Here is a 16527-nt window from a genome sequence, read left to right as displayed (position 1 = left end):
TTGAGTATAAAGCCAGAGGAAAAAAAAATAAATTTGGACAGAACGACACTGTCAGATGCTTTCTCTTCCCACCTCTCCCTTCTCGTCCTCTTCCAGTCATCTAACTGATGTTCTTACATCCTGCACAATCAAGGCTATGGAACACACCTGATAAAGTAAGCAAGAGGTCATTTGATGCTTCATGTCTCACTGCGTATTTCTTCTCATCTCACAACATACTGTGGTGCTTCATTTCAAATACATGGGTTGGAACAGAGGCTTTTATCCCAGGTTTCCTGGGAAGGGAACCAGTCTTTGAATTTAATGAAAGCACATCATTCCATGGCCTCTTTGATGCCCTGCACTCCTCCAACTTACTAGGAACTTAAAGACAGACTTTCTCTGGCATGTACAAAGACTCTTCTGAGCTACGAGCCTATCCCAAGTGCCTTCCAGAACAAGCTGCATTATTGGAAGGGTTTCTGCCCATGAACATCACTTACAGGAGTCTTTTCTGTATCCTCAAGCTATAAAGGATGATAGCAGGATACTCTGAGAACTCCACCAGCAGCTGTAGTCTCAGACAGCTTGCTACTATGGCAAAACTCCTTTGTTTGCCAGAGAAGAACCCTGTCCTTCTGCCATCTCAGGTCCCTCAGATTAAGACTACAGCTGAGAAGTGGTTTTCATTTTCCAAATGCCCAAGGCCAGTCACAAAGAGTCTTCTCTTTGTTGTGTCACCAAACCTCTGTTAGTCCTATTACACGCCATTTTCATGACCGCTCCATTTCCTATACCCCTCTGTTTGGAAAGCATTCAAACCCAAGAAAAGATGATAAACTGAAAACAGAGAGGTATGGCATCACGAGAGGGAAGAGAGAGGAACAGGAAGGAAGCACATAGGTGTTAAAATGAATGCTGCATGTAGGGACTGAAAGGCTGTCCTTCTACTGGTACCGTGATTCTTTGGTACATAAAGGCATCAGAGGCATCTTCCAAATCCTCTTGTTGCCTTCTTCTACCTGCTTCCATTTCACCAAATGTGGTTGCAATTTTTCCCTTCTGATGCTGTGCCAGAAAAACATCTTATCTTGATTAAAATGCCCTACCACACTTTGAAAACAGATAATCTACATCACATGGTTAGTGCTCTATGTCCACTTTGGAGCCTGAGCTCACTGAAACTGGACTCATGTCTCCCTCTCCATGTAGCACAGCGTTCAAAACTTGCTGGATCTGCGACTACTCCAGATCCTCCTGTGTTCTCGTTCAGCTACAGAGCTACACCAGTGAGTTTCAAGTTGGAATAATTACTAGTTATGTCTGCTGCTAGTCTGAAAAACAGCAGGTTACTTTATTCAGGAAAGCTCTGTAAGGCTGCAGCCACCTACAGTCTTTGCTGGTCTGAAAAAGACATCTCACCTTGGAAAATCCATGCCCAGATAAAGCAACCAGTGTACTGTGTTGTCACCAATTTGTCTGACCATAATTTTCATGTACATTGCTGAATACTCAGTCACTGAAAAAAACAGAGGTTTTTTTTTTTAAAAAAAGACAAATGGTGCTATTGTACAGACTAATTCAGAGTCCCATATCTTGAGCTGATTCAGCTTATCTGCCTTTCTATACCTTTGACAAACGTATGTCTTAGATCATTTTTTTCTCCCCTTCCTCCATATGCCTTACTGCTTTTCCTCCATGTATCTTATCTCCAAATGATGTGCTTTTAAGCAGCCAAAGACACCCTTCACTGCTAAGTGTTCCTCAACTGATTTTTCATCAGCACAAGTAGTTACTAGCTACAGCATTCCTCCCACATGCTAAAGGCTTGGGGGGGAGGGAGGAAGGATAGCAAGGAGGTTAGAGACTGCTTCACCATGTAAATACTGTATGGGACCTTTATACCAGCCTGCCAGTCTGCTGTAATGATAATGTTGCTGTTTGTTCTCAAACAGGTACGTGGTGCGAGGAAAGTGAGACTGCACCCTGTCTTATTTTTTAAGTTATTAACCTTCATGCTCTTCCCTTTTTCTGATTAATCTGGCTGGATGCCTGTTCAGTAGTAGCTGAAGCTTAATACCTGAAACAATGTGTGTATATACACTGTGCCAGTAAAGCTTGCCCAACAACGCTCATTCTGTCGTGTTTTCTCATGCCTTGTGTCAATATCTCATTTTATATGTGAGCCCCCAGAGCCAGAGAAGGGGATAGGAAAAAAAAGAGAGAGGCACGGAGGGAAAAGGATGGAGGGAGAGCGAAGGAAAGAAGAAAGCAAGGAAAAATTACATCCCTTGGGAACGCCAGCTGCTGTGAACTCGCCCACTCCTCACCATGAAACGAGCTGTGTGCGGGCACAGGTGGGTCCCATTCTCTGTTACTGGAGCACAGCCTACGAGTAGGGTCTAAATGAAGACTTTCATTGCTGTTCCCTGTTTTCATTGGAGCAAGGCCATCACAAACATTTGCAGGTGGCTTGGCCATAGTCTGACACTAAAATATTTGTGGTTGTGATAAAAATCAGAATATTGCTACAAGATGGTTCTATATAACCTCTAGGGCTTGTTCCTGCTCTTACAGAACTAGCTCAATGAGAGTTTTACCCAGTTGCTCTCTGCTGTTTTTATTGCTCATTAAAAGGCATATTCCCTGGCACAATTCTCCATGGTAAAGACTCATCTACCCTTTGGAGCTACTTCAGATGTTTTTTTTTTAAAAAAAAAAAGAGGGAACCCAACCCAAAACCACTGATCCGAGCACCTCAGAACACGGGCTTCTTAAAAAGCTAAACCATCTCAACTTTGTATGGCCAAACCAAAACCACCAAACTTTGCAGAACTCAAACATTTTCTGACTCCATCTGGATTTTTCTTCAGTTGCCTAATATTGAAACCATTGTCCAGTCTGTATTCCTCATGAATGAGTCTTGGATATAATTCTTAGCACGTTTAGAAGGATAAGATGAAGATAAATGGAAATGACAAGATATGTTCTTTGAATAAAGAAAACGGGCACCATAGAGAAAAGACCGAAGGAAAAGAAGACAAACAAGGATGCTCAACACTTTGGCAAGTAGATGAAGTCCAAAAGGCAGCAATTATCTCCTAGGACACACCATGAACAAAAACCAAAACCTCCTAGGAAGAGGAAAGAATGGGGAACAGAGTATGCTGGAGGTCACACCATAAGTCTCATTCACACACCAACTCACACAGAGACTAAAATGCTGACAATTGCCTCCCAGTAGAGCAGCTTTAGACTCAGACTTAGGAAACATTTGTGTGATTCAATCACAAGGGAGAATTAAGATATGTCATGACAAAGTTTCCCAAATGAAACACTTGCCACCAACTAGGAAATAGGCCTTTTTATCCTCAACCTCTCCAACTCTGGAGATTCTAATCATCATGGCCCCAAACCAACGCAAACCTAAAACCTGAGTGACAGGGTCTTGCAAAACCACATGCAGTTTTTTTCTCATTATATAGAAACGACTGTTTGGAAGCCAAGCCCAGTCTCACATAAAACCCCGCACCACTGAGTATTAAAAGTTGTTTGGGTTTTTTATTTGTTTTTAATTAGGATCATAATTACCACTAGACCTATTAAGTTACAATTTGAACAGCAGCTTAATCATCCTTAATGAAAATAATGACATTAGCTGTTTTTCTTTCTAAAACTGAAAAACACTTTTTCTTCCTCCCTCCCACTTTTCCAGCCTCCTGTCTTTGAACAGAATGAGACATATATAAGACAACAACTTTCCTGAATTCACAGGCGAACGGTATTGCACGTACAACCTCAGCAAACACGGTGCTTTGTCTCTCTATAACATATACAAAGGCACATCTATCAGATATGTTTACCTGACCCATACTATCAGATTTCTATATCAAGAATCAAATCCTGAAGTAGTATCATCAAGGAAAGTAGAACTTTGCCAGAAGCACAAAACTGGGGCAGTAGATGGAACTCGTCCTCTGTGCGTGGCTGGGTAACCCTTACAGAGCGGTCAGTGCCACGGGCCATCCCTGCCACCATGGCACTGGGAGATGGAGAGCCTGTGTTCTATATCCTGCCCCAGTCATCAGGAATATTGAAAGAAAACTCAAGATTAACTGGATTTTGAGTTTTCAATGCCAGGATTTCACTTTTTTTTGTTTTACTCTGAAGAGACGGCAAGCTGCTCATCAATTATTTAGACAACGACTGGGGACAGAGACTGCTTTTGCACTTATCATATAATGGATGCGACCAAATTACAAATGACAGATAATGAATCTAGACTGCTGCTTCATTCTCGGTCCACTGATTTGTCTTTTTATCCATATGTTTTCATGCATAAAACCCCCCAAATTCTCAGAGTTGTGTGACAAAAAACTGTACCCTCAAACCATCTGGGCAGTTTCTCCATAATTAGAAACAAGTTATTGTGACTTACAAGGACCTGATGTTTGCTGGAAGTAACTCAGTGTACAAAACACGGATGTTTTTGTTCACACAGTTCTCCAAACGTGAGCACACAATTGGCATTCAAGCCAATACAATAAGCATCCATACTGTCAATTTATGGGAATAAATATGGATCCATCATCACAAATTGAGCAACTGTTCACAGAAGTCTCTGTGCCAAACTCAATTTATCTTGATGTTCTTTTTATTTTGCCTTCTAGCGTTCCTCAGTTAAACAGAGTACGTAGAAAATAGCCCGATCTCACCCAGAATTCCCGTTGAAGGAAGTGAAAGGATCAGCTTCAGAAATACTTTGTCTTTCTTCCCAGAGCAGTTATAGAAACAACATGAACTTTGAAGGTAAGCAGACAAAACCAAAAAACTGGATGGAGAAAGCAGGACGTCCCTGCAAGTACAGCACTCTGCCCATTTTGAACCAAAGTGCCAGGTTTGGGGTAGATGTAGTAACCTGGCCATTCCCCTCCAGTCTGCCACACATGTTGCAGGGGTCCTTGCTGCATGCTGGCAGGATCAAGTGCAAACTCTGTAACCTCAAGAACCACAAGGACAACATCTGGTCCTGCATGCAGCTGCTGGAGCCAGAGAACTGGAAAAATGAGAAAATGGAAATGCGCTTACCCAATCTGTCGATTTGTGGAAGGTGCTTGCGTAATAACTGAACTGGACTGTGGAGATGGCATGGCTTGTTGAATCACAACGCTGGTGTCATGGTTTGGCATCCTTGTGTTCGTCAGCTGGTGAGATCCAGGTCCGGCCATTGCTCCTCCAACTGTGTTATGCATGGAGATATTCTGTGTAAAGAAGGAGAGTGGGAGACGGTGGAAATAAATTTCTAATCTTGTTTTTGTGTTCTGTAGGAATTAAAATTAGAAATCTGAAAGTATCAGCAATATGAAAAGTTACTGGCTCCTGGTAAATCCCATGTCAATAGATCTTCTTGTAACTAACCATGATAAAGAAATGAAAAATAACTATTTACTTTTACAGGGCAATATAAATGGAAAAACACACGCAAGTTGACTAATCACTCTTCTGTGATTCTCACTCGTGATTTATAACGGGGATATTTAGCACATATTCTCCTAACTGAACACGATATATATTTTGTTTGAAAATTACTTCTATGGTGAGTGCAGGGCACCTTAATTTACTACATGAGTTGTTTACTGTGTACTAGGTCTGCTTAGACTGACAAGCAAATCAAGTTTTATAGTCCCAAAGTAACAAAGAGTACATGGTACGTCACGAAACAGCCATTTCTATTAGCCTCCATATATTTTGTAGAGCAATAATATCCCAGAGGTCTAGAATAATAACACTGTATTTGCACATATATAACCTTTGCTTCAGGTAACTTGGAGCCCTTAAAAAGTTCTTATTAAAAAAAAGTTCACGGATAACTCATATCTACAGAGTGAACAAGCCACAAGAAACAAAGATACTACTAAGGAAAGAACTGTGGAATAAATCGTAGAATCATAGAATGGTTTGGGTTGGAAGGGACCTCAAAGGTCATCTAGGTCCAACCACCCTGACACAGGCAGGGATACCTTCCACTAGACCAGGTTGCTCAAAGCCTGATCCAACCTGGCCTTGAACACTTCCAGAGACAGGGCAGACACAACTTCTCTGGGCAACCTGTTCCAGTGCCTCACCATCCTCAGAGGGAAGAATTTCTTCCTTAGATCTAATCTAAATCTACTCTCTTTTAGCTTAAAGCCATTACCCCTTGTCCTGTCACTACAGGTCCTTGTAAAAAGTCCCTCTCCAGTTTTCTTGTAGGCCTCCTTTAAGTACTGGAAGGCTGCTAGAAGGTCTCCCTGGAGACTCTCCAGGTTGAACAACCCCAACTCTCTTGGCCTGTCTTCATAGGAGAGGTGCTCCAGCCCTCGGATCATCTTCGTGGCCCTCCTCTGGACTCATTCCAACAGGTCCATGTCCTTCTTATGCTAGGGGCCCCAGAGCAGAACGCAGTAAAAACCAACTTCTCTCCTGTTACACCTGCACACACAATACACACTGCTGCTAAACTGCAGTTTGACTTGGCCCATGTTTAAAAACAAACAAAACTCTCAAGCCAGAGATAACCCACAGTGTATACATATGAAAAATATGGTAACCTTGAGAGGATTATTTTTCCTATCAGGCATCAACATGTGGATTGTTAGCAGTCAGAGGAAAATAAACTTTCCATTGTCACCTTATGCTAGGCTGAGGAAAAGGGAAAAAAAACACCTTTACATACACACTCTGCCATCAAGACTAATGCAAAGCATCTTCTTGATCACTGCAATACTCAGGATTGACAACTAAAGTTAAGTTTCATTCAAAATTCTGATTTATGAAACAATTTGTCTAGGAAACACAAAAAAAAAACCACAAAATGACGATAGATAAATGTCATGGTTTGATGTGGAGGGGGGGGTGGTTCTGGTGGCAGGAGAGGGGTTTTGCTCCCTGCGACCTCCCCGATTTTGGAACCGGGTTAGGCTTAGTTCTGGCCACCAGATCAGACTGCCATCCCCCTCGGGGTTGAGCCAATAGGGCACCTCTGCGAATTGCCCTATTTAAGTCAGGACAAAGGAACCGGAAAAGGTGCTTTGCCCAGGAGCAAGGAGAGAAGGGAGGAGGGCACTGCCCCCGGGCCGGGCAGCTGCCTGTGTCGGGCCAGTGCCGCCCACGGAGAATGGCGGCGGTGGAGCCAGCTGGGGAACTCGGGGGCACCCCACTCCGGGGGTGCCCACTGGGCTGAGTTCACCTGGAGAGGACTGAGATCTGAGAGAAACAGCCGCATCGACAGCAGGTCAGTGAGGATGGAGCGGGAGGAGGTGTGCCGGAGCCGAGTTTCCCCTGCGGCTGATGGTGAGATGGCAGGCGGCCCCCCTGCAACCAGGACGGCCTCGGTGGAGCAGAGACCCACTCACAGCCCGTGGGGAGAAGATGCCTGAGCCTGAGGATGGTCGTGTTGGGGTGCACGGCAAGGCAGAGAGGCATCTGGAGTCTGCGTGACGACCCACGCCGGAGCGAGTGGCTACAGCTCCCTAAGTACCCGAGACTGTGGTAAAGCCCACACCGGAGCAATCTGTGGGGAAGGATTGTTTCCAGTGGGCTGGACTCACGCTGGAGAAGTTTGTGGATTTTTCCTCATGGGTAGGGGATCCATTGGAGCAGGGGAAAAGGGTGTAAGGACTCCTCCTCCTTTAAGAAAGAAGCAGCAGTAACAGCACGGAATGAACTGACCTGCACTCCCCCAGTCCCTGCCCCCTGTGCTGCTGGGGGGAGGAGGTAGAGCCAGCAGGAAAAGGAAAGCGGGGGGGGGAAGGTGTCGGTTTTAAAATCTGGTTTTGTTTCTTTCTGTCCTCTCGAGTAATCGGTTTTGTTTCCCTTTGTCCTTCTAAGTAATCATTAATAAACTGTTTTGCTTTGAGAAAGCCCTGTCTGCTTTGCCCAGGACCATGGTTGGTGGGTGCTCCCTCTGTTCTTGTCTCAACCCTCAGTCCCTTTGTGTTTTTTTTTTCTCTCCTCTCTACTTTACTGGAGAAGGAGAGACTGTGCGAGTTTTAGTTGCTGGATCAGCCTAAAACCACGACAATAAAGCTGGTGAGAAAGGAAACTCAGAGCTCTGGTCAAATGCAAAGGACAGGAGAGGTAGATAACATATCGAATCCCAGACATAAAAGAAAGATTGCATTCTGAACCAAAACGATAATAAACTCTTTAGATGATATTCCTCATGGAAAAGGAGACAATAATTAGAGGACCCACATTGAAAGCCCTAGCTGTCATCCCCCTATCTCCCAACTTTTATGTATTTCAGGTGATTTCCCAGGCTAGTGTGGAACAGAGATCTCTGTTTCTTTTACAGGAGTTGTTCCAGTTTTCGTAAACATAGAAAGAGGCAGAGATGCCTACAGCCACGTTGTTAGACCACTCACCCAGTAAGGAGAAAACCCAGCTCTGAGTTCCTTTTCCAGCAAATAATTTACACAGCATGAATCAGGTCCAGCAGCTCCAGTACTCACTGAGGAGTATGGATTGCAAGAGGAAGCAGACCAAGGACTTTAACTGTAATTTTTCATAGCCCAGTAGTACGTCATGACCATCAGTCAATAAGAAAGAATAACCTTAGATATATGGAATCTCTTCCAAAAGTTCTCCCTCATCTACCACATTCCTACTAAAACATTGCTTCTTCAATGGATTAGTGTTTTCTGATTAAAAACCTGTTCTGTTGGTTGTTTGTTTTTTTAAACCAAACCACAGCCAAATCTAGTTCAGGGTTCAAAACTACATTGACTTTTTTGATCATTACAAGATTTTGCAAAACCAGCTCTAATATCTATCCATTTGGAAGGAAATCTTTTAGGACTATCACTTCCTAAAGCTTCTTTATATTAAGTGTGTATGTTATGTTTCAATTAAAACCTATCAATATGTGATATTCACTTGTTTCAAAGTTCCCTCTCATTTAATTTCTCCTTTACACTGCCTCCACAGTTTCTGAATCCTTACAAATATTTCTGTATTGCCTGTTTGCTTTCAGTAGCATGTTTATTAGAGGAAATATTAAACTGCTAGACAGGTATACAGTATTTGTACCTCTGGGTCCATAGGGGAGCAACAGAGAAGAAAAGCATCAGACACCTACAAAGAGTTTAGCTCTGCAGCGCTGCACCACTGCCCTTTGCCATCGCCAGCACACATCCGCCTGCACACGCCCGCCTGGCGTCCAGAGAGGGCTGTCTGCACAAAGCCATAGCATCGGCATGAAACTGCCAGGATTTGGAAAGCCTTTCTCTATATCACAGGCTCCAGACCAGGGATTTCCAAGAGCTACTAAACACTCATCTGCTACATGGGAGGATCTTTAAAGGAAACATGATGGTGCCGTGAGTCCTTGGGGCCTGGGAAGCGATAGGATGTAAATCGTGATGAGCTTCACACAAGTGGCACCCCAGCACTTGCCCAGATTTTGACTGGGTTTTGTTGTAACATCGCAGGGCAGAACCCAAAGGTTTAATATCAGATTCCTATGCTCCTAGATTCAATACTTCCCTTTTCTTCTCCTTCTCTTTCCCTTTTCTCCTACAATTCCAGACATCTCTAAAGTACAAATGTAAGACTTATGATGGGTATAAAAAATGTTGGTTGCATATGAGACATTGCAACTGCTAGCTTACATGCATAAATTTGAAATGCTCTTACAAAACTTTAACAATTTCCAATAAACTGTATCTTTTCAGAAAGTAGGCTGAATATGTGATGAATGCAGGGAAAGCAAAACAGAATGAAAGCCTGTTGATGTATCCAGATGTCCATTCTTCTCGGTAATGTAAGCACTGTTGTTGGGCAGGAACTATACCTTTATACTACGCTGCCAAGAGACGGCCTAAGATTTCCCAACAAAATGTCGAACTCAGCATGATTCTCACATTCATAAGAAAAGGATTTGGCAATCTCAGAATAATTTACATCAGTGAGGTGCTTGTGAATTTACAGAAAAGTTCAAGCAAGTTCATACTTAAATGACAATGCCTATGCTTTGAAAGACGGCAGGAAGGTAACGCACAATAGATCTGACACTAAGCCTATCTGATCTAGTCATATACATCATGACATACAGAATGACTCTATACCACCAACACAGCAAGACTAGGCTCGTTGCATGTGTGATGCAGTCTTCAGAACTCCTAAAATGGCCTTGCTCTGTTGAGCTCTGCACCTGCTTCTGAATGCACCTGGATAGGATATTAATGAGCTCCTTGCAGACTCGACTTTGGGCCCTTTTAGAAACAGGACAAATTCAGCAACATTGGCCAGAACTGAGACCTCCACTTTATAGTTGAATTGTTATTTGGCTAGGCTGCTTCCAGCTCTACTTCTAGCTCTACTTCTAAGGAGTTCTGCATGCTCTTCCAGCAAGGATCCATAAGAACATCTCATTTTGACTCCTCTTTTCATTCTTCTCCAGCTCTTAAGCCAATGGTTAAGATTCATCAATACTAGGTGAGGAGCTCCCAGCACTCCAACTCAGAGAAGGAGTCAACAGGAGCAACGACACAGACAGAGCTCTCCCTCTGCTTTGAACATTCCCAAGACCTGCCCATACTCTGAGAGAGTAAGACACACACTAAGAGTTTTATCAGAGATCTTCACAATTGTCCTTCAGCATTAGAAGAGGGTATACGAGCTTATTATTATTATTCATTTTATTAAACCGAAGCTAAATGTTCACACAGGGAATAGGCCATCTGCACGTCAGGAACTGTAGAGACACGAAAGATGTCCCCTGCCCTTAAGATTCATTTAATGGATCTTAATTAAGAACCAATAAATTAAGAAAAATTTATTTCCTCTAGGACTAAGTTTGATTCTCATCAAAGTTCCCAGTCATTCCTACTGAAGCAGAAACTACGATTATAACACTGAGAAACTTTTACAGAAAGCTCCCCTCGTACATGTGCTCATACTGTACTCTCCAGCAGTATTTAACATTCAAATAAATAAAACAAAAAACAACACACCACATCCACAAACCGCTTTTAAATTATTATGCTCATTCTCAACCTTTCCAGCTGCAAGAGGAAAGGGAATAGATCAGCAGCAGCAGCTTGACTTCTCACCAGTTACACTGTATTCCCCATTTTAAGTTCAGACTTCCAAGAAAATATTTGAGCATTTTTCTTCCACATGCAACCATTTAACTTTGGATAGGCAACATGCTTCTTTTTTCTAAAGGCTAAAAACTTCTTGAAGTCATGCTTCCATGTTCTGGTGGGGAGGATTACACATCCCTCCACAAGAACACACACCCTGTTGGCAAGCACAGCAGAGAAACGACGGCACCACAGACACAGGCGAAATACACCCTGTGACTCCAGGCAGTCACCGTTTCCACTAAACCCCTGTTCTTCCAGAGAAACACCCATCCACGTCACACAGCACCACCTGTACCACACATCCTCATCTACTGAAGGCAAAGATGAAGAAGATGGATCCATCTTTTACTATCCATTGTAATAGTCTGAGTTTCAGACCAAATTTATTTGTAGTTTTAAACTATCAGAGTTAGTTTCTGAACAAAACCCAGCTCATAATTTCCTATTATTCTTTTTTAACTGTGAGGTTTAATGAAATTTGCAAATACAAGTTTTATACAAACTGAAGACTCAATGAGGATTGTTCTGAGTGAGCTTTTAGATCACTAGAGCTGTCACCTACACCCAATTGTACATAAAACTATTTTGCAGGCTATTCCATAAATTCTGAAGTCAGAAGGTATTTGCCATGAAAAAAAAGAGAGGAAAAATCCAATTTGTCTGAACAAAGGCACTTTTTTGTATTTTTTTCCTATTTTCTGAAAAAAAACCATTTACTTGTATTTTCCCAAACAGCAACTTTAAATATTTTTCAAATAATTCAATAGAAAAAACATCAACTTAAAAAAAAATTAGAAACCAAATACACAGCAATATTTTAGAATTTATACAGCCTAGCCTCTCAACATGGAGAAACTGAAACAATTTTAACAAGGACAAATTGAATAAATTTTAACACGGGGAAAAATTCTAAGCTGTCTCATTTTCAAGCATTTTAAAGTTTATGGGGAAAGAAAATATGTATTTCTAACCTAAAGTCTTCTAGAAGGCTCTACAGACACACAGCATTCAGGGCAACCAAGATGCACATTTAAATGGCAGCTACCTGTGCACTTTTAAGGAGTGTAAAGTAGCCTCTCACCTGATTATGGAGATCATGACTCCACAATACACATAATATACACGAGTGGAAGCCATCAGTGACACATTCGTCCATTGCACATACTGCCCACACTAGCAAAAAAATATCCAAAACCAACCCAACTTAAAGACTTGGAAAACACTGTTATAAAGAAAATTATAGACTAAATGTGACAAATAATGGCACAGTTCAAAACTATTTAATAATATACAATCTCCAGAAAAATTACTGAGCATTTATGAATTCTCTGCCAACAGAACAGAAAGATCATCTCAAAACCAAAGTTATCGAATCTCACGAGGAATAGCACCAATCCATTTACTTTCTCACTATTCAGATCAATATGTAAGGAAAACACCCTCACACAAGCCCATCATAACTGTTTCATCTGTTACTAGTGTGCAGCATCTAAGCTGTCATAAGCGTGGAACTAAGCTCACTGTTCACGCAAGGCCAGCATACAGAGCAGAGGAACTAGGGAAGAAAACCGGGATAAAAAATGAATCAGGTTACTAATGCAGTTGAAGGATTACAGGAAAAAGAAAGCCTATTACAAAGATTTAAATTAAAAAAAAAAAAAAAAAAAAAAAAAAGTTCCATTATGCAAGAGATGGGAGAGTGTAAATGTGGTGGGGACTGAAATGCAATACTTTTCCTTTTTTTAAACTGTAACATCTGTATAGCTTGAACGAGAAAAAGCACTAAAGCAGAAAAAAGAACATAGAAAACTGCTGGAAAATGCTGTGTAGTAACATTAAGCACAGGAACAAAGCACTAGGAAGATCTTATTGCAGACTGCTAAAATTCATTCAACTCTCTTATTTAGTGAGAGGCATAAAGTCACTGAATCAGGGTGACACATAAAAACACAGAACTGATAGCAAAGGGTCTATTCCTCAAAACGTTTCAGAGAAAGGTTAATTCTCACTGAACAGCTACATGATAAGAACAGCACATAAAAAAAAAAAAAAAATAAAATAAAAAAGCAGGCATGATGTATGCTAGAGTGCAGAAGGACTCTTCTCTGCCTCCAGGTCCTGTCCAGCAGCTGCCCCTGAACTGGACACAGCTTGATATCCACACAATGCTGAAGACTCAAAGGCCAGGAGCGGTACAAGTATATCTGACTTCTTGAACCCCAGGCACCACCACTCAGTCAAATGTTATCAACCTGATCTCCTCGGGTAAAAACGTAAAGAAAAATTAAACTCCCTTCTCAGAAATGACAAGTAATGATAGGCAGATGGGGAAAGAAGGGAAACACTGCTCTCACTGAAATCATGAAGCTTTGAATCTGTACTTATCAGTCTCGGCCACTGGTTTCCAATTTTTTGGATCACAGACCTCTGTCAACCCTCTGAATTTCTCACAGAGCACTCTGTGCTCTTATCATAAATCGTGTAATTAAGGCAAGATGGTTCCACAGAGCAGCTGCAGACAACTTACCACAGCTTCGCGACCACCAGCTGTTCACAGACCAGGGTTTATCTGCCAACCAAACACTGCTTCAGAGCACCGTGACTAGAAATTTCTTGACAATAAAGATAACATTTCTAAAGGTATCTACAAACTCAACTAGCTCAAGTTCTTTCTTTAAGTGTCTTCAGTCTTTTGGAGCCTTAGTGGACAATTACTATTAATTAATAGATCAGACTTGTGTATTGAGGCTGAGAGGAGCTCCACAAAATTTTGTACTAAACATCTACACTGGAACATGCAGGGAAATTTCCTTTTTGTTTTAAGTTAGTTAGTTAAAGTCAGTCAAACATAGGCATGCTGGCTGCTACTATACGGGCACCAAAAAAAAAACCAAACCTTTGTAAATAATTTTTTTCTTTTTATCCCATTTTCTTTCAATAGCTGTTATCATGTTATCAGAAAGATTTTCTGAGACACACTGGGTGATGCAAATGAAACCTCAAGTCTGCTAATCTCCAGCAAACTATGTGGTGCTGCTGAGAATCATAGAATGGCATAAGCTGGAAGGGACCTTAGAGATCATCTAATCCAACCTCCCTGTCATGGGCAGGGACGCCTCTCAACCAGATCAGGCTACTCAAGGCTGTGTCCAACTTGGCCTTGAACACCTCCAGAGAGGGGGCATCCACAACTTCTCTGGGCAATTTATTCCAAAGTCTTACCACCCTCGTACTGAAGAATTTCTTCCTAAAATCTAATCTAAATCTGTTCTCCTTCAACTTAAACCCTTGTCCTGTAATGTACATTTCCAAGGGGAAATGTAAACATTTCCCCTTGTCCTGTCAGTGGACACTCTTGTAAAAAGTCCCTCCCCAGCCTTCCTGTACGTTCCCTTCAGGTATTGGAAGGCAGCTATTAGGTCCCCCCGAAGTCTTCTCTTTTCAAGGCTGAACAATCTCAGCTCCCGCAACCTGTCCTCGTAGCAGAGGAGCTCCAGCCCCTGGATCATCTTTGTGGCCCTCCTCTGAACACACTCCAACAGATCTACATCTCTCTTATGGTAGGGACACCAGAACTGGACACAGTATTTGAGGCGGGGTCTCACAAGAGCAGTGTAAAGGGGGAGAATCACCTCTCTTGACCTGCTGACCACACTTCTCTTGATACATCCCAGGATGCGGTTGGCCTTCTGGGCCACATGAGCGTACTGCCGACTCATGTTGAGCTTCTCATCTATAAACACCCTCAAATCCTTCTCTTCAGGGCTACTCTCAACCCACTCTGTGTCCAGTTTTTATTTGTGCCTAGGATTGGCCCGACCCAGGTGAAGGACCTTGCATTTTGACTTGTTGAAGCTCATGCAGTTTGCACTGGCCCAATTCTCAAGCCTATCAAGGTCCCGCTGGATGGCATCTCTTCCCTCAAGTGAGTCCACGGCACCACACAACTTGATGTCATTGGCAAACTTACTGAGGGTGCACTCAATGCCGTCATCCATGTCGCTGACAAAGATATTGAACAGCACTGGACCCAGAACAGACGCCTGAGGAACACCACTTGATAGCAGTCTCCATGTAGACCTTGCACCCTTGACCACAACTCTTTGAGTGTGATCATCCAGCCAGTTCTTTATCCACTGAGTGGTCCATCTGTCAAATCCGTGTCTCTCCATTTTAAAGACAAGGATGTCATGTGGGACAGTGTCAAACGCCTTGCACAAGTCCAGGAAAATTACATCCATTGCTTTACCCATGTCAACCAGCACTGTAGCTTTGTCGTAGAAGGCCACTAAATTAGTCAGGCATGACTTGCCCCTAGTGAAGCCATGTTGGCTGTCACCAACCACTTGGTTATTTTTTATATGCCTTAGTACAGCTACCAGGAGAATCTGTTCCATGATTTTACCTGGCACAGAGATAAGGCTGACTGGTCTGTAGTTTCCCGGGTTGTCCTTGGTCCCTTTTTAAAAAATTAGGTTATGTTCGCCCTTTTCCAATCTGTAGGAACCACACCAGAGTGCCAGGACCTCTCAAATATGATGGCTAGTGGCCTAGCAACTTCAGCCGCCAGTTCCTTCAGGACCCGTGGATGTATCTCGTCAGGTCCCATGGACTTGTGCACCTTCAGGTTCTCTAGGTGTTCCCAGACCTGATCTACTCCTACCCTGGGTGGATCTTCATTCTCCCAGACCCAGCCAACATCCTCTGTGCTTTGGGTGGTGTGGTTCCAGTGAAGACTGAGGCAAAATTGTTGAATATTTCAGCCTTCTCCATGTCTTCAGTAACCAGGTCACCTGTATCCTTCCGGAGAGGCCCCACATTCTCTCTCGTTTTTCTTTTTTCTCTCACATACCTATAAAATCCTTTTCTGTTATTTCTAATATCGCTGGCCAGATTTGACTCTGTCAGGGCCTCAGCTTTTCTAACCTGGCCTCTGAGCACACAAGCGACTTCCTTGTAATCATCCCAGGTTACCAGTCCCTGCTTCTATGCTTTGTGTATTACCCTTTTGTATTTGATTTTAGCCAGGAGTTCTTTGTTTATCCATATAGGTCTCATGGTGTTTTCGTCTGATTTCTTCCTTTTAGGGATGCAATGCCTTTGAACTTGGAGGAGATGATCCTTGAAAGTCCACCAGCAATCTTGGGCTTCCAGTCCCTCCAGGGCTTTATCCCATGGCACACTATCAAGGAGGTTCCTGAAGCGGCGAAAATTAGCTCTTCTGAAATCGAGGGTTTCAAGCCTGCTGAGCTTCCCCCTCTTAGCTGCCCTTAGGATCTCAAACTCCACCATCTCACGGTCACTGCAGCCAAGGCTACCCACGAGTTCAACATTACCTACCAGCACAAGACACAGGGCAGGCTTATTCAGTGCTAAGCCAGGTATAAACCATCTCAAGGCTGCAGCAGTCACCACCATA

The 16527-nt window shown here is 42.7% G+C and overlaps 1 protein-coding gene across 3 annotated transcripts in view; it reads right to left on the bottom strand.

Annotated features, from left to right (window-relative positions):
* Nucleotides 1-16527, bottom strand: part of CREB5 (cAMP responsive element binding protein 5) — a 230319-nt gene that overhangs the window by 170639 nt on the left and 43153 nt on the right. For all 3 annotated transcript variants that reach the window (XM_086614780.1, XM_086614781.1, XM_086614782.1), the window contains one exon: nt 5068-5240. In XM_086614780.1, the coding sequence (XP_086470906.1) occupies nt 5068-5240 (173 nt within the window). The remainder of the gene's footprint in view (nt 1-5067; nt 5241-16527) is intronic.

The sequence above is a fragment of the Tauraco erythrolophus genome, chromosome 7, assembly GCF_009769465.1.
Source record: "Tauraco erythrolophus isolate bTauEry1 chromosome 7, bTauEry1.pri, whole genome shotgun sequence".
NCBI lineage: Eukaryota > Metazoa > Chordata > Aves > Musophagiformes > Musophagidae > Tauraco > Tauraco erythrolophus.
The sequence above is the reverse complement of the archived record's forward strand: the minus strand, read 5'-3'. Positions and strand labels throughout refer to the sequence as shown.